This window comes from Scylla paramamosain, chromosome 4 (genome assembly GCF_035594125.1).
Source record: "Scylla paramamosain isolate STU-SP2022 chromosome 4, ASM3559412v1, whole genome shotgun sequence".
NCBI lineage: Eukaryota > Metazoa > Arthropoda > Malacostraca > Decapoda > Portunidae > Scylla > Scylla paramamosain.
In genome coordinates, this window is record NC_087154.1 from 30,218,539 (window position 1) to 30,244,526 (window position 25,988).

At 34.7% G+C, this 25,988-nt stretch overlaps 1 protein-coding gene across 1 annotated transcript in view; it reads left to right on the plus strand.

Annotated features, from left to right (window-relative positions):
• Window positions 1-25,988, plus strand: part of LOC135099960 (ribosome-binding protein 1-like) — a 51,249-nt gene that overhangs the window by 20,691 nt on the left and 4,570 nt on the right. Inside the window, exons 12-22 of the mRNA XM_064002708.1 lie at window positions 317-346; window positions 9,893-9,991; window positions 10,713-10,802; window positions 11,014-11,139; window positions 11,550-11,723; window positions 17,177-17,293; window positions 18,250-18,393; window positions 19,994-20,110; window positions 23,113-23,157; window positions 23,948-24,070; window positions 24,674-24,716. Coding sequence (XP_063858778.1) covers window positions 317-346; window positions 9,893-9,991; window positions 10,713-10,802; window positions 11,014-11,139; window positions 11,550-11,723; window positions 17,177-17,293; window positions 18,250-18,393; window positions 19,994-20,110; window positions 23,113-23,157; window positions 23,948-24,070; window positions 24,674-24,700 — 1,092 coding nt within the window. The 3' untranslated portion in view covers window positions 24,701-24,716. The remainder of the gene's footprint in view (window positions 1-316; window positions 347-9,892; window positions 9,992-10,712; window positions 10,803-11,013; window positions 11,140-11,549; window positions 11,724-17,176; window positions 17,294-18,249; window positions 18,394-19,993; window positions 20,111-23,112; window positions 23,158-23,947; window positions 24,071-24,673; window positions 24,717-25,988) is intronic.

A 25,988-nucleotide genomic window follows, 5' to 3' on the forward strand; every position in this document is an offset into this window, starting at 1 on the left:
GTTTATTTTGAATTTGAGAGATATTGCAATTTTTTATTTATTTTTTAATTTGTTTATTTTTGTAACATAGTCACCTGGGAGGCTGTTTAACCTATATTCTCAAATATTTTAGTTAAATCCAAGTAAAATGGTAGTAATTTTGCCTCAGCCTTTAATTTTATATGCTTGTTGAAGCTCGTTGCATAAAACACACTGAGGCTTAGATTGATACCAAATATTCCCCCAGGTAGTCACGAGAGGTAGATTTGTTAAATAATTTTGTGTGCTATACATGTAGAAGACTAGCAGCTTCCTATAGCAGTTGTTCCCATTTCAGGCCCTTCCTGTTAGGAAAAAGACATATCAGGTAAACCTTTTGTTAGTCAAGCTGTCCTAAATTGCTCTTGTTCATTCTCATGAAAATTGAAGAACAAGGTTCCAGGCATCTTTTTTTATTATGCCTTTGGGGAAAACATGTGAAAGATGTCAGTCTATGTAAACTGGATTTCCCTGTTCATTTCAAGCTGTTTAATGGAAGTATGTAGGTTTGCAGTGTGAATGTGGATTGCAGGTATACTACTTGATTTAGAGGGAGCCTAATAAGTTTTGAAGTATTGCATCTGACAGTTTATCTTGAAATTTAGGAGTCGTTTTTCATGTTCGTAGAAATATTTGCTCAAATGTGCATTTTGGAGATGTCTCCTTTAGGAAGAAATAACAGTCCATGTCTAGTGGGAAGAAATGAGGTTGTGAACTGCCAATTTTAATAAAGCCATTGTGAGCGAGCTTACCTGAATAAATAGTATGCATGTGATGAAGATATCAATTCATAGCAAAATGATAAATAATGTAATTTGGATTAATAGAATAAGTGGAAAAGTTTGGGGAGTGATTCAGATGGAGTGAATGAATAAGGAGAAGCATAGACATTGCTATGTGTAAGTCTGATGCCATTGTTGTTGCTGGGCATTACAGAACGCACCTGACCATTAGTGTTGCTCATAGAAATTTCTGTGGAATTTTGATTGGTGCATTTCAAAGAACTTAATAGAGAAAAGCCACTCCCACAGCCTTCCCCGACATGCAGAAAAAAGAACGTAGGCATGCATGAAGGCTGTACTAGTGTGGTCACCAGTTATTAGTTGTTTATGGCAGATGCATGTGTGCCATCAAGTTTGACCATGCACCCTTACCACCTCAGTAAAAATTAGGATGAACATCATAAAACTGGCCATAATCATGCACAAAAAATAAAAAATAAAATGTATGTACACATACTCATCAGCATAAGATTGAGGGAAGTGAAGTTGTTACTATAGTATAGTTCTGGAAAGAAAATACTTTTCAGCCATGATTTGATAGGAATAGAAATACACAATGCTGTATTCTAGATATCAAGGAATAAGCTGTGTTGTCATGCTTGCCCATGTAACTACTCTATGCTTACAGCACTTCAGATATATCACATTATTTTCAGGACTTATTAATATTTTTATTTTACTTTTGGTTGTAGTTCATCATAATACACACATGGCACTTATGATCACACATGGCATTTATGATCTTACTGAAGTTGTAGATCACATAATTTGGAACATTTTTAATGCTTACGTCACATGGTGCAAATAATAAACAACTCGTAAACAAATTTTAAAAATTAATCTCAATATTCTTTCTCAATTTTGTACTGGCTCATTCAGCAGTGTGCGTGTGTTAGTATGTCAGTTTCCAGTATGGAATGGCACATGCTCACTTGTATCTCTTTTGTTGAGCCAGTGAGAGCTGTCTTCTTGATGACATATTAGAACATCATTTACATACTTCCAGTCAATGCATCAGTTGTTTTCAGCCACTCACCACACATATACATGGCAGCTGAGGTGGTCAGCTTGGCTACCCACAAGTTTATTCATTGGTACAAAGGCAGCCAAGTGCTGTGGATGCAAATTTAAATACATACTAGCATTTTGTTGTGTTGCATTAGCAAGACAACTTGGGTGCTTATTTAAGATGGGACAGTGTTTTGCCAAAATCACACAAGTGATGAACTGTCAGTAGTGCCAGTACCCTTTGAGAATGAGGAAGAGGAGGTTGACCAACCACACCCTGGACCTTCCATTTTCTATTAAGGTCTACGTTTAGGTCAGACTAGGTCAGGTTAGTGTCTTGGGGGGGAGGGGGAGCAAAGTCCCTCGGTTAGGTTAGGTTAGTATCTTTATTGGGGTTGCAGGGCAGGCAAAGTCCTCTAGTTTAGGTAAAGTTTAGTTAGGCTAAAAAATTTCCCTAATTTTCAAAATATGGCATCTCATCCTTAGACTTTTTCACGAATATCTAAATTTGGCCTAATTTGGCTTCCTCACCTTAAAACCCTACTTTCTCATCAGGTCCCCAAACTTGTTGGGGATAGAGGAGGAGAAAAGATATGACGTATTGTGTTAAACTGCAATTCTGCCTTATTTTTGGGGGTCTTGCTTTACTACTACCAGCTGTTTGGGTTTATTTTATTGCATTTATTTTTTTCTTTAAGCAGGAATAAAGACCATTCTGATGCATGGGGAAGTTTTTGTTAAGAGAGGCTTTGACCAAGGGCAACAAAAAATCTGGAAAAACACTCACTGAATGTGCCAGTCTGCAAAGAGCAGTAAAGAATAATGATCCAAAATTATGAAAATGTCTAGAAAGAATTTTAGTCAATACAGAAATACAGAAACAGGGGGAGAGTTCCATAATTTACCAGTAAAAGAGAGGAAAGATTGAGAAATTGGTTAATTCTTTCATTAGGGATGTGAGCATAATAGAGATCAGAGAAAGTAGATGTGTAGGGAGGCCATGGGAAAAGAGAAGGCATAAAGTTAGCTAGATCAGAAGAGCAGTTAGTGTAAAAGTACCAATAGAAGATAGCAAATTATATGACCTTGTGGTGAAGAGAGAGAGAGAGATTGAAGTCAGTCAGAGAGGAGTTGATGTGATGAAAAGCTTTTGGTCCCACCTTGTTCAAAGGAGCAGTATAGAGTAGATATTAGGGTTTTGGGGCAATGAACAATGCAAGGTTTGCTCTGCCCCAGTCAGGAACTTCAAAACAATCAAAAGTTAAGGATTCTGTGGCTTTCCTGTGCAAGTTAAATCCTGTATGTTTGGATGTCTAAGAAAAGAAGTGGAAAAGTGCAGAGTGATATCATCAGTGTAATAATGGATAGAACAATATATTTAGCTCAGAATATAATTGATATATAATAGAGAGTGACCTAACCCAGAGGAGCACCATTGTTAAAAGGCCTAGGAGAACAGTGACCATCTACCATAGCAGCAATAAAACAGAAAGGAAACTCAAGATGAAGTTACAGGTACAAGGGAATGCTGTGCCACTTTCATTTTTAATTGCATCTTTCAATATGGCTCTCTAAATTGTTAGTTTTTATTATGCAGATGGTAAAAATGTTTTATAAATAACAAAGTACAAGATCACTTAACTATGCACAATCTGTGCCACTGGCACCAAAAATATACTATTCATAAAAAGATGAAAAGTAGTAAGTTATTATTGCATAATGGACACTTCAGTTTGATGTGTATACACTGGTTAAGCACTATCCAATCTATATTCATACTTCTTTGGTCAAACCTTGGCCATTACAATTATTTCATTAAGCTTCAAAAGGCATGATTTGTCTTCAGGACCTATCTGTGTATTGTATGACAAGGGTCAAGGCCTTTAATGACTTGTATAAAACATTTTCTTGGAGATGACCTTTGTGAATGTAAGAAAATAAGAGAGAAAACAACACAACCCTTTGGGATAGTAAGGCTGCATGGGTTGGGTTATTATGCAATGAAGCATTGTTTGAGAATGGAAACCAGATGATATCTCATTTAGGGAACCAATTTTTTTTTAGGTACCAATCAGTCTTAAATTATGGACCATACTGTTTACATTTACCTACTGGCACTGAATGGCATTAAAAGTTAACCATTTCCTTGTATCAGAATTGCTCTATAGTCTGCTTATCAGGTGGATGTTCTTGTAAAGGGTCTTTGTTGAGTGGAGATACCAATGTGAATATGCTCTCTCTCTCTCTCTCTCTCTCTCTCTCTCTCTCTCTCTCTCTCTCTCTCTCTCTCTCTCTCTCTCTCTCTCTCTCTCTCTCTCTCTCTCTCTCTCTCTCTCTCTCTCTCTCTCTCTCTCTCTCTCTCTCTCTCTCTCTCTCTCTCTCTCTCTCACACACACACACACACACACACACACACACACACACACACACACACACACAACACACACACACACACACACACACACACACACACACACACACACACACACACACACACACACACACTTCATCTTATCCCCTAGGCCTTTAAAATAAGATGCAAGTTGATATCTGGTAATGGTTCACTTGGCAACACCTCCATGATAGTGAGATACATAGGATGCTATGAATGGCAGCACACATCACAGGCATATATGCTAGTAGAGAAGAACTCACGATATGAGATGAGAGAATATTCAGATGGGATTGGAAGCTAATATGATAGTTATTTTAGTTGTTTCAGGTTAAGATTATTAATGTCTTTTTATGTATTGGTATGTATAGTATTTGGTTTGGAAAGGACCTTGTCGATTCATGTTAAATTAGTAATGAGTTTTCATCTTAGCTGTAAATTATTTAATTGAAATTGGAAGATTGAAAAAGGATGATGATTTTCATGCATTACCATTGACTTGGTTAGGTTGTCAGTTTGTTAAGAATGAGTGGAACTGAATCAGTTTTTTTTCCTCAAAGTCATAATTAATATTACTAGGAAAGTTTTTTGCTTCATTATTTCTGTAACAGACTTATCTTCCTATTTCATCACATTGTAGCATTAGATGAGCAAGTGCCAGTAGATAGTAATTGTAGCCTTGTATGTTATCCCCCCCTGCATGAATCCATTCAATGAATGTTTCTTGATATACATAATTATTGATATGCTATGTGGTGAATGTTAATGGCATTTCGTTAGTGTAGATTTGTGAAATATTCATGTTATCTGAATGTTTTCCACTAGGTATATTTAGTTTTGCCTTATTGTTGACTGCTTGATGATTGTTTTTATAAATGAGTGAAAGATTTTGCAAGTATGAGATCTGAAAAGGAAAATTGCTTTTACTTAGGTAAAGTGATATAATTTGGCTGTACATGATGAAAATGATAATCAAATACTTCTTGTTGAATTAATTTGGATGTGCCATAGTAAAAATTCAGGAAAACATACAGCCCATATACAGTGGAACCTTGTTTTTCAATGATACCAAATTGGCTTCATAGCAGTTTTAACCTTGTACAGCCATCAGGTAAGTCTAGTTAAACTTGGTAGTAGTCTTAAGCATGTTTAATTTTATCAGCTGGGATGTATGGGAATATGTAATAGCTCAAGCAAACTAACTGCGTGATGGTCCATCAGATTCATGACTATGTACTTCCTGAGGATGGAAACAGTAATAAATCTTATGCAAGATATTCTATAAAGGATCAACATAAGCAGCTTGTGTAGAAATGTTAATTCAGACTTTTATTGATGATCATAAATACAATGGAATGCAAAAACTAATTCTGAGAGGTAAAAGTGCAGAAAAGTAACTTGCAGAATAAAGATGTCAGGAACAGCTTCATCAATTTTAAATATCTATTTTAACTATCATGGATGTATTGTTTTATATTTGATAATATTTGCGCTAGTACATCATCAGTCTGTGATGTGATTTTTTTTTTTTTTTTTTTTTTTTTTTTTTTTTTTTAAAGTCTGCTTGCCTTATACTATTCCTGCAGTACATTCTCATTTTGTTTTCATGCACACACAATTATTCTTTTGTTTGTGAAGCACTTGAATGCAAGTTTAGCTTCAATCACAGTTTTTGGTAATGTATGGATATGCATCCCTATAAATAAGAGGAATTCAAACAAGTTCTGGAGGAGGGAAGGAACACCTTGGAGCTGCACTTGTAGAACATCATTGCTATATTTTTTTTTTATTCAAGAAGGATTGGATGAAATGAAAGGCTTTATGAATCATTAGTGTAGGAAAGAATTCAATACAGTACCTTTTTTATACGGAATATCAAACAAGCATAAGGGAGAAGAGCTCCCACTTCTGTTTTTATTTAATTACTTTTTCAATTTTTACATATTACACAGGAATTCAACATGCATAAAGTCTGTGTTCAACTTGTCTGGGTCTGGGAAGAGCTGTGGTGCAGTGGTGGCCTGAGTCTCTATTGATCAGAGTATTGATTTCTGAGGCAGTGGGGGAAGCAGCACTGCGTCGGCCTCAGTGGGGCTTGGACTGTGGCAGGAGAGGGGTGCAAACTGTGCTAGTCCAGAAATCTCATTTTATTACATTTGTGATGATAAGATTGCTCTTAGTTGATTGATTATTGCATTACAACAGATTGTGGAAATTTGATCCTGAAGTATTTATTTACTAAAATAGAATGGCTAAAAAAAGAAATCGTGGTAAAAAGTCATCTGGAACAAAACCCAGCACTGCAGCAGTGTCAGAGAACCAGTCACAGCCTTCATCTATAGAAGACAAAACCAATGCTGTAAAAACTAATTTGCCTGTAGAGGGGATTGGCTCTGCAAGTAGCACAAAATCTGAGAAAAATTCAAGTGATCTCTCTGTTAAAACAGATGGAAAAGATGGTTGTGGACTTCATGCATCAGCACAGAAAGTAGGGCCTAGTAAAGATTTTCTTTACAGATGTATTTGCATGCAGTATTGAAGTTTAATTGAAAAGTTTACTTGGCTGTAATATTATAGATTTTAGTGTTTATTGAAATACTTAAAGTATGTCTTAAATATGTGCAGGACATGGACAGTAATAATTAGATCCAAATGTTTTAATATCTTTCACTTTTCAGTCTGTTGCTCTTGCCATTTTCACTGTCTTTGAAGTGTATGGCTTTCCTCTAGAGATTAACTGTATTTCTCATTCGATATTACTATTCAGATTCACTGATATATCATAGCTGAACATGATCAAGATATTAAGACTGTAGTGGGCTGACTTTGTAGTACACTAGCCAATTTATTTTCTGTGTAATGATAGTTTGAAAATTTTTATTTATTACATATATTATAATTAAGATATGACCAAGGCTACATAGTGTTTGGAGAGATTGTGAAGTTTTCAATGTTAATATGTACTTGTTTGTCTTCTAAATAAGTAATATGTATAGCCAAAAGCTTTTTTTTTGGAGAGGAAGGTCACTTGGAAGATGGATAATAATATAAATGGGTACATGCATCATTGAGGTGCAGAGGCTCTTCTGCTCTGGCCAGCCCATTGGAGGGATACCTGCAGAGGAAGGGAGTTATCAGAGTAGATATAGGAATTGATTCTGCTAAAATGTATAGATGAAAGTGTTATCAGAACAGGTGGAACTTATGTTTGAGTGTCAGAAGTGTGTGATGAAGGTCAGTGGAGAGATAATGGACAATGAATGAAATTTATCATCATGGCCTAATCTTACGTGACAAGAGAGAGAGAGAGAGAGAGAGAGAGAGAGAGAGAGAGAGAGAGAGAGAGAGAGAGAGAGAGAGAGAGAGAGAGAGAGAGTTTACCTTAAAGATAAATAAAGATCATTGAGTTGCATGATGAGAGGTAGGACTGAAGCATGCAAGTATGTCATGATTCACTAACATGCAACCAAAAGCCAAAGGTTTTGAATTGAATGTTTTTGCAAGTTGAGCACAACTTTTAGTGTGCAGTTGATTGGTTGTATTAGCTTTTTGCTGCAACTTTGCAAATCCAGTCAGTCACATTCCTTGTACATATCACATTCACAGGAAAAGCCCCTTGTCTATTATAAGGAGCACATAAAATCAACAGTGCTACCACTTGCATTATGATTTAACAGCACAGACATTCCACCTCCAACCAGGTTGCACTAGAAATACTTATGCATGCCATGGTCATGCATGGTTAAAAATGCTTTGAAGGGGATACTTTCTGTGGCTTCTTGTCTAGTATAAAGATAGTCTGAAGATGTGAAACTGTCTTCAGCTTCATTACTTATCTTTCTGTATATGTGCCCACATCATGGGCATCTCTTTTTAGTTCTGTGAATAAACAAGTGTTTTTACTCTCTCATTCATCAGAAGCAGCAAGTTTTTTTACAAGAGAGCATTTAATGTTAACCTTTTCATTGGTAGTTCTGCAACACATTCAGGCAAGCTCTGCAGTCAACCATTTCATTCTTGTGATATTCATATGTCATAAGAATAATAAGATAAGAATTTGAGCAATGATACTTCTCTGAAAATCTTTATCAGTTGTTTTTATCCTCTGACTCAGGTAACTTTCTTACTTTTCTTGATCTGTGATATTTAGCTTAGGTCTTTGCACCTATTGACTGATAATTGACTGGTTCTCATTAATAACCATGATAATTTTTTGTTGCTTAGTTAATATGCAGTGGAAATGGTAATTCTGGTAACACCTCATTAATGAGAAAGATGCAGTGAGATGTGAAAATGTGCGCAGAAGGCAAATTTGTATTTTTTTATTTTTTGTATTTTATTTTTTTCTCTCAACATGATATATCCATATAACCAATTTGAACATTATCTATATACTAGGCCAACATTGTCCCAGAGAAGATGATAGCCAAACAAGACCACACACACACACACACACACACACACACACACACAAAATACATATGTTCATGTGGAGAAACTTCCCAAAAAGTGGTTATAGAATGCGTGTTAGATTTATAATCCCTGCAAAACAGTTAAAATGAGCACTATGTATCTATTGGTGCTTTCTCTCTCTCTCTCTCTCTCTCTCTCTCTCTCTCTCTCTCTCTCTCTCTCTCTCTCTCTCTCTCTCTCTCTCTCTCTCTCTCTCTCTCTCTCTCTCTCTCTCTCTCCACACTTTATTGCTAGGCAGAAATTAATAATGCAGGGAAAGACAAGTGTCTGTTGGAATTTTAGAAGCTGGTTTATTGATGGTATATCCTGTTGGAATGGATGGTAGAAATGTGAATATCATTTATTTGGTGTCTGGTGTTGTGGAAATGATGCATGGTCATGGCATTACTCTGTAATTTACTGCATTCACTAGCATCACAAGCCACAATGTTTCTTGTCCCTTTGTTGTGCCTCTGCATTACATGGGTGCTAGTTTCTTATGTTACATTGATATATCAGGATAATGAAATGTAATTTAAAGGATGAATTGATCATCACACACAATGAAAAACATGGGGTGGGTTTGATGCATACATATGGCTGATGAGTTCCTGTAGGTAAATTAGGAAAGTTTAATGCTTTTAAATATCATATTAAGAGCATGGACACATCATAATAAAAGTAGCTTCTGTCTTAATGTCACATGAGTTTAACAAATTTGTCCATGTAGAAATGCTCAGACAAGTGAAGTTTGGTGTGTTAATGAAACTGCAACTGAATTAGTTTTATAGTAATGTTATTTACTTACTGCTTGTACTTAGCTACTCATAAGAAGAGATAAGAGATCTTGAATATTGTCATGCATGTAGAGTATAAAGGTAGTTTAACATCCACTAGAAATTAACTTGTTAACTAAAGTTGTTTGCATTATTAACAAGTTTTTGGTAAGCCACAATTCTTCGGATTAATGAGTCTATTGATTATATTCACTATTAGATTGTGAAACTTTTTTGCCTGCTGAAAATTTTTTGTCATCAATTTATAACATTCACTTTCAAAGGTGGGAATACTTTTGTCTTTTAAACTTAAAAATATCACCCTGTATCTCCCTTTGTTACGTTGGAAAGGTTATGTGTAGAATTCTTAGGTATTGTAAGTTCTAGGTCAATAATTTTATTAGTTCTTAAGACTTTACAAGCTACATTAGGTCAAAATGCATGTTTGGCATTGATTTTTTCAGGACCAAGGAGCATTCTTGAGTGAATTTGAAACCAAGGCATTGCAAGTTGCCACTCAAACTGCCCAGCCAGCCAAACCTGAGGTTGTGGAAGTCGTAAAGGTAGGTCTCTTATGATATGTCATTTTACAATATCCAACTTTCCATTTCCTCTCTATGTAATATAAGCACATCCTTTATATTTATAAACTTGCTTGATACCGCACCTCATTTACCTTGCTTTGCCTATTTCATGACTCATAATACAGTTGATTGATACTTTCACATGATTTTCTCTATTTTGTCATTAACATTTTAATTAATCCTTATATTTCATAGAATAAATTGACTAATTAGAAGTGAAAAAATTGAAATTGACTAATTAGAAGTGAAAAAATTTAAAGTTTGTAGTTTATAATTAAACTATTTTATCATCATTATTATAAGGTATGCAATTAAACATCCTAATTTAATGCAAATTCTGAGCTTAACATTCCTTAATATTTAGTTGTGTTCCCAGTAGCATTCAGAACTGTTGTGGTGCAAACTGGGATATCTAATAATCATTTGAAGTAATCAGAAACCATATTAGTGTTTTGCTTGCCTTGTACTCACTGAAGTTGCGTAGAGTACACAATAAATAATCCACTGTTGGAGCATCACTTGACAGCCAAGGATCTACACCAGACCCACTGTAATGTCATTGGCTGCCAGAAATGCCAAAATCTTTCATTAATACTTGATCATCCTTTTTTGAGATTTGTCTCCACTTGAAGCTACAGTAGTTATTAAAGATAGTTGAAGTTTTTCTCAAATTTTTTTTTTCTTGTTTTTTCTTTTTTAGTATGTTGAGAAAGAAGTCAAGGTGGAGGACCCAGCCCTCAAAATTGAAGTTGAAAAGCTTTCAAAAGAAAATGCTGAACTGAAAACACAGGTGAGTGCAGTTCTATTTTTTCCACCAAGCTTCATATCTTTCACATATCATAGTCTTGGTTGTGTTGGGGCAGAAAGCATTCCATTATGTATTATATGATTCATGTAATTTGAAATAGAAATTATAGTTTATAAGGCACACTCACATTCATTTATTTAATTTAATTGGTATTATATTGATAATATATATTATATTATATAATTAATTACAGGTGGCAAATCTCCAAGAAGATTCTGCATCAGCAGCTAATGACAGTCAGAGAGTCCAAGAACTTCAGAATGAGATTAGTTCAGTCAATGAGAAAGTTGCCCACTACCAGACAGTTCTAGCAGATACTGTAAGTAGATTGTGTGTGTATGTGTCATATTGATAATTTCCACATTACCAGTGTTTAAGATATAACAACTGTTGCATATTTGAATGATCATTGTATCATGGATACTTCTGACTTGGCATCTTTTTATCCATGTCATTGAGACCCATATTGGTGTTGGTCAGAAATTACTGTCCATTCATCAAACAGACAGTGCCTTTATTAATGTCATGATTTAGTGAATGCAGTTGCTTAGAAGCTAAGATGTTAAAGCTTGTGATTGTGATTATGGATGTGTGTTTGTGTATACCTTATCTTGAGTATCCCATTTTGCAAGGATTTCAGCCAGGGATGTGGACAGTTTGTGTCTAATGAAACAGGATTATAACTTTAATTCTGTCAAGTAATTAACTTTTTTTTTTTTTTTTTTCCAGGAAAATCTACTTAAGTCACTGCAAGCATCAGTTGAGTCTGAAGAGGTGGCTTGGAAGAAACGTTTATCTGATAAGGAAAAAGATCTACATCAATTAGTGGCAGACAAAGCAAATCTTCAGCTGCAGGTGAAGCAGCTAGAAGATACCATAGAGAAAGTTAAACTGGCAGAAGATGTGAGTGTATACCATGACCATGCTTTGACTGAAATGTTTCAAGCAGAATGTTAGTTTGTCTTTTTATCCTTTGTTTCTAATGTCTTGATGTAGCATGCTTAATTAAGCAGTTTTAGCTATTTTTGATATGCTTCAGTTTATCATAAATAATCATAGTAATGCCAAGAGGATATAGACTAGGAATTCATCAATTCTTCCTGCAAACAAGAGTAAATGTAGATATGCAAGATTATTCTAAAGGTAAAATAATTCTTACATGATAAATGAAAGCAAGAAGGTGTACAATTAATTGATAGGGTTCAGATGAACAGTTCTCAAAAATGTAGGTGTAATGAGAAAGAAGACATTAGAGCAGCTGTCTGTTACACTTACCAGTAAAGCATTTTTAGAATATAAAGTGAGAAGGAAGGATTAGTCCATTCAGTGAAACTTGCCTGAAATGAATCTTGTTTCAGCCTTTGAAGTACTATCAGGTTTGTAGCAGAGAATATCAGTAATACTGACACATTCCTTGATGACTTTGAGCATGCCTTTATCTAGTTCACTTCGTGTCTGCTTTTATCAGTAACGGTTAATATTGGAATTGGTTTTGATTTACCCTTACAAGATAATTGGCAACAGTTTTAAGGTCACATAACACTAACTGATGTCAGTAAAAGAATTGTATCAGATTAACACAAAAAGTGGAGTTTTGTGATTTGTACAAAGTGGGTACTAATATGAAATTTCATAACTAGGTGAGCAGTTCTTACCTGTGTGGTTGTGTGTGTTAGAATGTTTGTTGAGTATTCCTTCTTCTCAATTACTTGGGTTTTGTAAAATTGGTTTTCACATTTCCACCCTTCTAGGCTGCAGCAGAAAGTGTTGGGGTGGAGTTTGCATTTACTTGCTTAGAGAAAACTCTTCCCACCGTAGTTACTAAGGTACCTTTTTGATGTTTAAAATTTAGCAGCTCTACATTGGTTTCTGAAATTTGAGCCCACTGTGGTGTATGGGAGCTTTTATTCTTCTGATATACAGTATTGAAAAATCATCACAAATATAAATCCTTTGACAGTTTGTCTGAAATCTGATAATATAATTGATACAAGGTAGAGGAAATAGTAATATGTAGGTAGTACACATCCTAAGTTAAATGGTTGTGATTAGTACACAACACGTGTCTTTTGTTATGTTGCTAATGATGTTTGTGTTTAAGGCTTTAACATTTTAACTGACTTAAATAAAAAATTGCTATGTCTTAAATTAAAATTAAATATTACAATTCTATCCTAAAGAGCATGCCACTGGCCTTGCCATCCTCACAAGTACTTGTGTTCACACTGATACATGTCTTTGCACTCATATATATGTAATAGTTAATGTGGGAAATGTTACTGAATTCACTTCCCGTAACCAATTCAGAACTTGCAGTAACATAACCAACAGTCCACAGATAGAGCATGTTTTATATTTAGAGGAAATTCATGATGAAAGAAGAGTGAGTCTATGTATACTCACTTGTTTTGAAGTGGAAAAATAGAAATCCTTAGTGTCTGTAAGAACTCTAGCAATAAGTATTCAAAATTGAAAATTTTATTGTAGTAGAAAAATAGGTTTCCTCATGGAATTATTTCTACCTTCATTTATGACTATTCTCCTTATTTCATTATTGTTTTGAATAGTTACCAGTCACAGCTTCGGCTACCTCAGACAAAGTAGCCAGACTCACGTTTATTCACAATCATGTCTGCAAGCATCTCTGCAGAAAAATGTAACCTCATTTTAGCCTTGGATCCTTCGTGGAGAGACTGATTCTCATCACCTCACTGCACCAGATTTGGGTTATCTTCCATAATCTTAATTAAGAGCCCTATTTACATGATGTGTTCACAAAGTATTTAGCCTTAGGTCAAGGGACAAAAGAAGCTTATCCAATACTGCTGTACCTGTACACCCTTATTATTGCCAGGAAGGTGTACTCTTATTGGAAGGACAGCCTGATGTAATAAGTAATTTTGTGTGTCTGTTATAAGTAATCATTTAGCATGGAAATATCATTTTAGAGATCTGGTACAGTTGACTACTACTATTTTCATTTCTCATTATTATTTATTTATTCATTTTGCTTTATTATTTTGTAAGGTTTAATAGTAATTATGATTTTATATTGGTGCTCCATAGAATAAAAGTTGAGTGCATTCTGTTTACTGAATTCTGTTGATTGATAGAATATAGTTCATATGTTTGCTGCTAGTTTTTGATATGTAAAGTGAAATTCCATTGAATCTTGGGCTTCTGTTTCAAAATGTTGGCAATTTGAAATGATCATAATCACCACCATTACATATTAATGCACTCACATTTAACATATCACTCATCATCATCAGTACTGCCACCACCTCCTTCATAACTATACTTTAACCTTGCAGGAGAGAGAGATGCAGTCAAACTACATTTTTGGTCATTTAGGGGTATTGCCACAAACGTTCAGTCACTTGCTGTTCACTTTAGTTATACAAATGTATTTGTTTGATTTAGTGATGCACAGGCAAGTGCAACTACCAGTGATCCTTAGCTTTTAGTTCAGGAAAAAAAGGTTTCATCTTAGTATGTTGTATTGTAGAAACAAAAAAATTTCTTTGAACACAAATGGTATTTCAGAGTTCTTGTTCACATGAAATTCAGTTTTTAGATTTGCCTATTTTACACTGTGGCCTATTTTATGTGAAATTTATCCAATGTTTAGATAATTTGGATTATTGCATTTGTATTAATGTGTTCCAGGTATAATAAGTAACCAATTATTTAATACATAATTAATTTTTTGACATGATATACTGTAAGAAAAGTCCTTTTACATCTAGTGGGCTCAGTAGCTTTGTTCTGCACACTTCTATACCAGTCACAGGATACACTGTTGCATTCTCTGGGTGGCTTCTTGCAGTAATATTCTCATTTATAATGGATTTCAGTAATACGTTAAACTTAACATTGTTACATTTACTGGAAATGCAGTTGGGTTAAAATTTAGAAAAAAATCATTTGTTTATTTACAGGTCAGTTGGCACCAGTTATCCTTTAAAAAGTTGTCCATGTTAATCCCCTCATTATTGAAAAACATGTGATGCCTTTCAATAAGTGCATATAGTCACTATGTTTATAATATTAAGATGACTACTGCCTGTCATACCTTTGTCTCACTATATCTTAACACTTTACAACCTTATCACCAGCACAACACTGCCACCATCCTTATTTCCACTTGGTGGCACCTAAGATGTGCATTAAGCAAAGTAAGCTCTCTTTTGGGTATGGCCTTCTCATCTCAGGAATTGCATTTTGATGTTGAGGATAAAGACAGAGGGTGAAAAGCAAGATGCATAGTTTTCCATTTAGCTTCTCTCCCATCAGTACTTACAGTCAGTAAACACTAATATTGTGTCCTGCTGGCACACACTGCTCTGGGAGAACGTTTTACTTAAGCCTACCAACAAAGCATATAAATTGGGCTGGGACCAAATTGATTTATTGGCATCTCAAATCCATCTTTCCTCCTCACTTACAGCACACATCTTAAATATGTGTGTTCCTCTCATTTATGGGGAAAAATATTTTAATGGCTAGTATGAGCTGTAGGCCATCAGGCATTAAGTGATTTATAAAGATTTTAACAAAGGATATGAAAGTGGCAAGATACAGTAGCTGCAATGCAACAGTGTGTCATGTGAGAGAATTGCAGTTGTATTTGGTGTGGCTCATGCTTTTTATAAAACTTCCACAACATTGGAATCACAATTTCTCTCTCTCTCTCTCTCTCTCTCTCTCTCTCTCTCTCTCTCTCTCTCTCTCTCTCTCTCTCTCTCTCTCTGTCTCTCTCTCTCTCTCTCTCTATCTCTCTCTCTCTCTCTCTCTCTCTCTCTCTCTCTCTGCAGTTGAAATAAACCAACATGATGGCAGTTATTGGCAGACCTTCCATATTTCATAGAAGTCAGTACTAAGCAGGAAACCTTTCATGATCTGTGCTTCAGTCTATGAAATCTTTTCCTATGCTAAAATAGTTATAGTAATGCAGTTACAAATTACTATACAAAGTTGATCACATTTATAGGTCTATTGATCTCTTCTGTCAGTCTTTCACTGAAACTAAAATACTAAATGCTATTTTAAACATGCTAAATTTGTAGCAGACTTATGCTGCTATTGTCTAATGTTCTTGGCAGGCCAGAGGGATTAGTATATAATCACTTTGATCCACACAATACCTTCCCACATAGTACCTTTTTCTCCACTCAGGTGCATCATGAGCTCTCAGAACTCAAGCCTTATCAATCCACTCTTCCTAATAGACAACTTCAAACCACTTTTTTTCAAACTTTTTGCATTGAAGTATACAGATCCAATGCACTCATTGATTTTTTACTTCAGTGACTATTGACTCCTTGTCCCATCTCTGAAAGCCTATTCCAGTGTAGTGTATAGTCCTGCAGAACAGGCTTCCAATTCCTCAGATTACAAAGCTAAAAAAATCAACTGCTTGAGCATACTGCATCCTCTCCATTAGTTTCATTTAAGGTGATATACCACCATTGTAAACCAAAGTTAAGGTGGGAATGGGCTCAGATGTTGCTTTGGAGGAGTAACTGTAGCAACTAGCCTTTTTTGCCAATACTGAACCAATTAGCTCTGGTTTGATGAGAAAACATAAAAAAAATAAATAAATAAAAAAAATATATATATATATATATATATAATATATATATATATATATATAATATATATATATATATATATATATATATATATATAATATATATATATATATATATATATATTATGACACTGTCATCATATAGAAATTTTAATATAATCTACTTATATATAATCTGTTTGCATGCACTTTTACACTTTTATTCTGCATGATGGTTTATCTGCTACAGACTGTTCTTGGCACCAATAAGAAAATCATCAGCCTTAAAGAAGATATCTCTTAATACTTGCTTGCTATCTGTACACTTCTCATTTTGCAGTAAAATTCTTAGGTGTATTCTTATGCTATGGAATTTAGTTATCTAGTTTAAATGACTCTCTCTCTCTCTCTCTCTCTCTCTCTCTCTCTCTCTCTCTCTCTCTCTCTCTCTCTCTCTCTCTCTCTCTCTCTCTCTCTCTCTCTCTCTCTCTCTCTCTCTCTCTCTCTCTCTCTCTCTCTCTCTCTCTCTCTCTCTCTCTCTCTCTCTCAATGGATTTGGCATATTTAGTGGGATATTCATTTGTTGGTATTGGCTTATGGTTAGTGCTGTGATCTCTACAGGTGATGGCAGTGCCATAACCTTGATACTGGTAAACCTTCTTAAGACTTAAATGCTTTTATTATTTTACGTACTTTATTGTTATATAAAACAAACTATTGTTATCCAGTGCAATGCAACATAGTTTAGAGAATAAAATTATTAAATTTGATGTATATTCCGCAGATGCATGAAAAACTTCGGTCACTACAACAACAGTTACAAACAGAAGAGAAAGAAAAGGTATCACTTCAGGAAAAATTGCAGCAAGCAGAAGAGCAACTTGCTAGAACTGCCACCCAAGTAAGTTCATAATAAAGTTTCCTTTTATTATGAAATACTGTGTAGCTAGTATTGTTTTTGTTCTCATTGCTTTGAAATATATGTTTGAGTTTAACATGCAAAACCAGATTGTTTTGATCAGGGCATTGTGTCTCAGTTTGGTTTTGAAATGTTGAAGGGTTTCATAGCTTATACAAGGAAATTACTTACTTGTAGTTATACTTGTGGGTGTATGTGCAGAATTACAAACTGCACATATGGTTTATTGTAACAAAATTTGTACACATTCAAGACTGTAAACATGTGGCTAAGATTGTGAAGGCTTTCAAGCATGCAAAAAGAGTTTTCTCGTTTGTGATGTCTTGCATGTGCTTCAAATTATATACTGCTGTAATAGGTCAAAGTACATTGCATGTAAGTTTATATGTATACATGTGAAGCTTCAAAAGAAATTCACCTACTTTCTTGTTCACACACTTTTGTTAAACTTTTTATGGTCATATGTGTCCAGCTTATTTATACTATATACAGAGAGTATAATTTTGGCTCATTACAGTATATCAGTTTAAATAAAAGCACAAATACGTGAGTCATACTAGTCCATGATATATAATGTGCAGCGTCACAGTTTAGTAAGATATAAACTGTGATACATTTGTTATGCTTTGTATTAGCTCTGTGTGGGTTAGCATGCACAGCCTGTTGGGTTGTTGGGAGATGTCAACCCACCTAAAGAGGTTGAATCATAATTTCATGCCATATGTAATGTAGCACTTGCTTTAGAGATTATCAGTAACATTTACAAATGTAAGGTTTGAAGTATTTGCTTGACATCAACATTCATTCAGTAATGATGTAGCTGAGTTTTGTAAAAAAAAAAAAAAAAAAAAATCCAAATTATTAAATTGGCATGTATTTCAATGGATAATGGAAGTGAGTTGACATATTCCTGGACCAACCCTCAGTATTATGTGCAGGGTGGTGGTAATAGTGAAGAAAGTATACTGGAGCTGAAGGCAGACAACGAAAAGCTGCGAGCACTGGTCACTGTTGGACAGGATGCCAGCCGTCAGCAAGAGCAGCTCATCGAACAGTTGCAGAAGGAGCTTACTGCTGCTAAGGTAGGTAAAAAGTCTATGTTTGAGCATCCCTCTACAAACTAAATTAAATCCCCAGAATACTGGGGAGCCTTAGGGCATGAAGCAACTCGTCCTTTCTATATGTATTACTCCAAATGTATGAAACTAAATTTAATTGAGAATGAAAACTTACTGAAGGTATGTTAGGTAGTGATTGCAGATGTATGAAATGTTGAACCAGTTCAGACACTGAAGTTGGATCAAGATTCTGTGCAGGTAAGGCAAATGCAAAGCACATGCTGAGTGTAGTGTTGGAGTCAATAAGCATTGAGCCTCTGCTTTAACTTTTGCCTGTGTAAATAATAATTTGCTATTCAGCTTTTTTTTTTTTTTTTTTTTTTTTTTTTTTTTTTTTTTTTTTTTTCCTCTCTTGCTTCCTCTTTGTCATTAATGCATGTAATTTTAACTTAATATTGGTTAACTTTCCTATCAATTCCTTGGTATCCAGAAGTCTGTCTATAGTTTGAGTATCTTTGCATGATCATTCACCTTCATTGAGTATCTTTGCTGGATGATTGCATGGTCATTCACTTTCATCCACTCATGGCATTAAATCAGGTGACCATTACCACTCATCTACACATAATTGTGAGAGAAAAATAAAAATAGGTTCTGGCTTGTAAATATGTAAATGAAGCCATGACCTTGTTGAGGAAGGTAAAATTTATCATTAAAATTTAATACATTGTTTGGGCACGAAACATAATTGCTGTCCTTTCATATATGAATTGTTTGTTTTTAATCCTTATGTTTTGCATAAATTTAACAAATAGTGGCTGAATGCACATTTATAGCCGTTAACTGAGTCTGACCTAAAGAATAGAGTAGGAAATTATTATGAATGCAGTCATGTATTAAAAGTGATCTAAAGGATTGGTATTTTCTAAGTATGTTAAAGTTTGGAAGGATGCCTTCCTTAGACAGCAGTTTGAAGTTGACTTGCATTTGACAACATGATAAATGCTAATAAAGAGAACTTTAGTGTTTCTTCCAGTATGATTTTGACCATGAATTGGTTATATTGTAGTACAAAGGGTTAAATGTATAAAATTTTAATTAGCTAATTTGTCTGTTTTCCAAAGACAGATTTCACTTGGAATTATAGATGCACTTACTGTTCAGTAGAATATTGAGCAATCATTCTTCTTGTATATAATACAGCCAAGAAAATCTGGTTTTATTGTTTTCATCAAAATAGGTGGATCAGGAATTCATATTAAAATGTGACATGTTTTGACATCTTTTTGCTGTAGGAAATTTCAGTGAGACACTTTGTTCCCATGTAGACTATTCACTTCATTTGTATTAGATATTTTATGTAGCACACCTCATAGGTTACTCACTGTAGCAGTACTTGTTTGTATTAATCTTAGAAAGGGAGCTGTTTTTATCAGTGACAAAATTAACACATGTATAGAAAGGTGAAATATTTAGATGGTGAACTATGGTGATTGATGTTCTTACTCTCTTCTGTTTTCTGCTAGCTTACAAGTGGTTTCAGGGTGCTTGCTAGTGACTGTAATAGGGGAGTCTCTTGCGGCAGGCTTTGTTCACTAACACGAGTGGGTGTGTGGTGTTGCAGGCAGCCCTGGCCGCTAGCCGTGTGAGTAAAATGGGCTACATGGTTGGTTGGGTGGGACGCAACAGCAGGAACACCACAACCACCACCATCAACAACATCAACCCGCTGGAACAGCAGGTGGTGTCTGTCAGCTGCTGTTTCAGTTCTCATGTTACCTTTGACCTTGATGGGATTTTTTTTTTTTTTTATTTTTATTTTTTTTTATGCTTGATTTTGTTGATTAGCCAAGTCTTCCGTTATTATGGCATACAGCAGTTATGACTTATATGCCACGATGGCATAAATGTAGCATGGCAGTATCTTTTCACTCGCAGGTGGTCTTGTTGTCTGGTTCTTTTGCTGTGTTGGCTTGAACCCTATTTATTGTAATCATCACAGAAGGAACCCATCTATCCTACATGTGAAGGTGCTATGGATTCATTCCATCATAAGTAGTAGCTAAGTTGTGGTTTCTTGAAGTACAGCCTCCCTTTGGATAGGTCACTTGTGTAGGCTGCATGGAATAGTGAATGGTCAGCATGATTTCTCCCTCTGAATGCCTCAGCTTCCAGAGCAAGCACTGCTTGCATAATCAAGAAATCAAAGCTTTTGCTGCATTGCTGGAGTCTCACCACAGCTTTTTTCTCAGGACAAGTACTTCGCATGCAGTTTGTGATTGTGAAAAATTGTCCTGTTGTATTTAAATGCTTTAATTCCATTGTTTTTACCCCTTGTATTGTAATTAGTATGAAATAAGGTTAATACTATAGCCTACAATGAACTGCTATATATATGCTTGTTATTTTTAATGAAGAAAACAATTTATTCTTTTAGCAACCTTTCTCAGAATTTGATCATCATCACATGGACATTATATATATATATATATATATATATATATATATATATATATATATATATATATATATATATATATATATATATATATATATATATATATATATATATATATATTTGACAGTCAGATTTTAAACTTCTCTTTCTATCTTGTCTATTAATGAAATGTCATATATGACCATAAGTTTTTAAGGAAGTTACTGTGTGAATACAAGTCATTGAGTGATGTTAAAAAATCTTGCATCTAATGACATCAAGTTAGACTGCTTAATCTCTCTCTCTCTCTCTCTCTCTCTCTCTCTCTCTCTCTCTCTCTCTCTCTCTCTCTCTCTCTCTCTCTCTCTCTCTCTCTCTCTCTCTCTCTCTCTCTCTCTCTCTCTCTCTCTCTCTCTCTCTCTCTCTCTCTCTCTCTCTCTCTCTCTCTCATAACTCTGAAATACACCTTTGGCTTGTTTGTGAAACCTGATCAGTCAAATTAAGTGAAGAGCAAAGGAAGTGGTTACAGCCTCCCATAATCAGGAACAGACACCAGCACAATGTTACAGTTCTACCTTTGCTTTATAGTACTTCATAGGTTAGTTGTTTGTTCTTCAGAGTGATAACTGGTAATGTAGATGGTCCAGCAGTGAGCTCAATGGTCCATGGTAGGTGATGAATACTTGCCAAAGAACAGCTTATTTATATAATTGTGTGTGTGTGTGTGTGTGTGTGTGTGTGTGTGTGTGTGTGTGTGTGTGTGTGTGTGTGTGTGTGTGTGTACTTAGATGTGACAGACAGGAAAACAGCTAAGCTAATACTGTCCATATTATATTTATTATGGTCCATCTTGCATGAAGTGATGCTGCAGTTTGCAAATGTAGAATGTTAAATTAAATTACTGTCTAACAGTTATTTACAAATTACAAAATAGCTGCAGCAGTTGTGATATGTCTTCGAAGCCCATGTGTTTCCACTGGTCGTGATGCATTTCAGTGTTCTTCATGTGTTGATATTTAGGTGATACATACATTTGCCTGCAGCACCTCTTGTGTGTGGTAATTTTATTACTTATGGATCTTTAGATTGTTTCTGTTTTTGACTGTTGTTCACTTAGCATTAGTGATTATGGTGATTTCTGTCAGTTCCTTTTGAAGTTTAGAGGATTTATGGGTGACATGCATGCAATTTACTGGAAATTTAAGGTGAGTGAAATGTACCTTAACTAACTCATATGACCTAAAACCAGGTTTGTATAGCTACACTATTCAAGAATATATAAAGAGTATATATATATATAAATTGTATGTTGATGGGTGAATACTGCATGGTGAAGTCACTGTATATGCTTCCTTAACTTACATGGCCTAGGGTAGTCTTAATTGAACTACACAGATGTCTCACCATTTCTTTGCAGGGAGTATTTATTGTCCTTGCAGAAAATTGCTGCAATCAATATTTTCTTGAATGTAGTGCATGTGATCTAATAGAATCATGGTGATGTCAAATCCCACAAAGCAAATAAATTCTTAGTTCTATATCTAGTAAAAAAGTTAGATATTAACCTTTCATTTGCTACAGAAATATTTGAGTAAGACATGTTTGTGCAAGAAGTGTCATGATTTCTACTTATTTATAGAAATTAGAACTCTTCAAACCTTAGAAACATGTTAGGAAATCATAAGACAGTATAGGACATGATAGACTCCACAATGTTTGTCTCACAGGACTCAAGCAATATGCTTTCTCACTAGACCAAAGCTCCTGATTTTAGTGAAATATGCTCATTTCACTTGGACAGAATCTTTCTCTCTCTCTCTCTCTCTCTCTCTCTCTCTCTCTCTCTCTCTCTCTCTCTCTCTCTCTCTCTCTCTCTCTCTCTCTCTCTCTCTCTCTCTCTCTTTAACTAGAAAGATTGTCAAGATAAATAGTGTTTTTCCAGTTATCTCTAATGTGATGGCATATTGTGATAGATTTTTCTTTTTTGCATGCATGGGTCTCAAGTTTTTCTTTTTTTAAGTACGTAATATTTTCAAAATTTATGCTGTGTCAAAAGTAATATATTTTTGTCTTGTGTGTGTGTGCTTTGAGATTTTATAAAGATTTATAGTTAACTGAAAAATGGCTATGCATATATATAAAGTTTGGCAGAAGCAGAATATATATTTTTATGTGGAATACTTCATATTTTTTGTGAAAAGTTGTAATTGGGAAATCATTTATGTAATTTAGTATCAGAAAAAAATACATTTTTACCACTATGTTCATAGAAAACATGTCATCTATTTTTTTGTTGTTGTTCACAGACCTCAAGCACAAATGGACCAGTGAATGAAGAACAGTGTCAAGAGGTAAGTGTGTAATGTTTGTTGCTCTTGCAGTTTCCAGCCCTTATGTTTTTGCTATATATTTATTTATTTGTTTATTTATTTATTTATTTATTTATTTTATTTTTTTATTTTTTATATAAAAAAAATAGCTTCAAAAGTGTAAAGCAGCTATATTTCTTGTTGTAAGATATGGTCAAAATGTGTTATTCTATCAGGTATGTACTGCTGTAAATTTAACAAGGGTTGCTACATGTATGTAATGTTGGAGAAGTCACTGTATAATAATAATGTGCCATTTGTAACAAGGAATACATTTTGATTAATTTATACAAACCTGATATGAGTGTTCAGGGATAATCATGTTGCAAAGGCTTGCATATGCTATGTTTTCAATGGCCATATTACAATTGGGTCGCTATCTATATTGTAGTTGATCTTCAAAGCAGCAATTTTATGTAGCTTTGTGTGGCTGAGCGCTTCTTGCACAGAGTTTATAACATGCATGGTTATTGGTGCTACACAGTTGGTTAACCTTTTACTAACCTATTATGTGTCAGCAGCAACTGCCTGATAACACTTTCATGCTACCAGGGAATGGATATAAATTTAACTTTGTTAGTAAAAGACATTGTGATGTGTTGTTTTAACAATATCCATGACCTGAAGCATTGTGTGGAAAGATTGTAGTGGTTACGGTGTAGGCAAAGTTTTTGGAGCCACTGGGAGTGTAGCAGTTGGTGAGTGAAAGTGTCATAACAGAGCATGCTTTTCCCCTTCCCCTCCCTTTTGCCTTGATGACTGCTGCTCCCAGGACGACTCCCTGCAGGGCGACACTGCCAGTCTCGTGTCTGCTTCTTCTGCCTCAGTTACTGATCCTAACTCCTCTCAGTCTCAGTCAGAGGCTCCTACTAAAAAACCTAAAAAGAAAAGGAAGGTAAGCAACTTTCAAGGTAAATTGGTTATGGAACTAGAATATGAAAGCAAGCCATACAGTGAATGTTCTCTTCTAATTTTGAAACCATAGGATGTTATGGAAATTATATTGATTAAAGGAAAGGTTAACTCATTGACAAATGCAATTCTGATGAAATATTGCATCAGTAAATAAGAATATTTTATGAGCATTATAATGTCAGCCATTCTTTGTAGAAAAGTCTTATGATTGGAAGTGTTCTTCCATTTCCAGCATTTGCTTTTCCAGTAATTATTAAAATAAACCCTTAAAATAATTTTTGCAGAATGCCTAAGTGCAACATTAATTTTAGTCATAATGATGCCATAACTACTTGTAAGGAAATTGGGAAAGGAAGAAAAGGATTATGATTTATCAAGTATGATACCCTAATTTCTATAAATTAATCACTACTCTATTGTAGAATGTTACTTCTAATTGTAGAACATCTACTATTGATCTAATCAATTTCTTACCTTGAGTGTTGCATGGCCCAGAGTGTGATTATATACAGCTTTTTGATTCACCATTGTTTCCATTCACTCTTTGCCTCTTACAGACTTTAACACAAATTTTATATTTCAGGGTATATTGGGGAAACTAATGGGCTAAAGCACTGACCCTTAAGGTATTTCCATTGTTCCTAAGTTGCATTGGTGTTGTAACCTTGGTTGCTGGCTTGCCTTTTAGGTGGCCAGGCTAATACATGCACGCCAGTTTATTTGTGCACAAAAATCTTTCTTATCCCTTTTGTATACTGACTTGGTAAGCAAAATGCTTATGCTTGATTATTATCTGTACAGCTTACTCCATGGGATTATATGAGCTGTTTATAGTCAGCATTGTGTGTTACAATGAAAGAAATTCTTATGTATATTATTCCTAGTAACACATTGCTTTGCTATACATGCAAGACAAACTCAAGAAGAATTATAGCCATTTTCTGATGAAGATGGAAATTTGTATACTTACTAATGTAAATTCAGTGGGTCTCCTTAATATACAGTATTGGGAAAATAAACTACCTTAATCACTTTTAAGCAAATCAAATGAATTTTAGAAGCATCAGTCCTTTGGAATTTCAGTAAATTACAATTAAAACCAGTCACTTAATATAAGGTTATGATACATCTTGAAACAGGATTCTCAGTAAGAAGTTCTTGTGAAATACTGTCATGCCTTTCCTAATATTGCTGTTGTGACTGTTGTTATAAATACAGATTCCAGTAATGCAGCATGGTTAAGAATATCCAAGGAAGTGTATAAAAACCCAGCTTTTGTTCTTCTTAGTCCAGTCGTGTGAGCCATAAGCCATTTATCATATTTATTATAGAGAATAGAGAGGATCAGAAGAATATTAATCATTAACTCATCCCTATGAACTGTATTGCTAAATCTTGTCGGAAGAAAGGTTCATTGCTGAAAAGAATTATATAAAGTAAAATTTCATTCTTTAGAAATTATCTTCATTAGGAATGGCATTTCTGTGTAATACAAAAAACATAGTAACTAGTAAACACTTGAAATACAGCTTCAATAGATAAGCAATAGCTGAGGCATCAACTTAATGTCCCATCAGTGATGTAGGCATTGTTGTTTATGGGACAGTAAATTTAGTCAGATTTTTTGTAATATGGGATGGGATGGCAGCAGAATTGGAAACTAGTTAGCCAGATGGCAGATTATTGAAAGCATGTAAGTGAGCACCTCATACCTCTGGTGTTGAAGGTTGTGCAATAGAAGTAAGAGCCTGTAAGTAGTACCGGTTTTAATGTATGTAGTGTATTTATAATTGCTAGAATTACAAACTGGGTGATTTAAATTTGCTTTTGTTATTGGGTTACATTTATTTTTGTCGTTATATTCATTTGCCTCCATTTTATAATTGCTGTTATTGTCA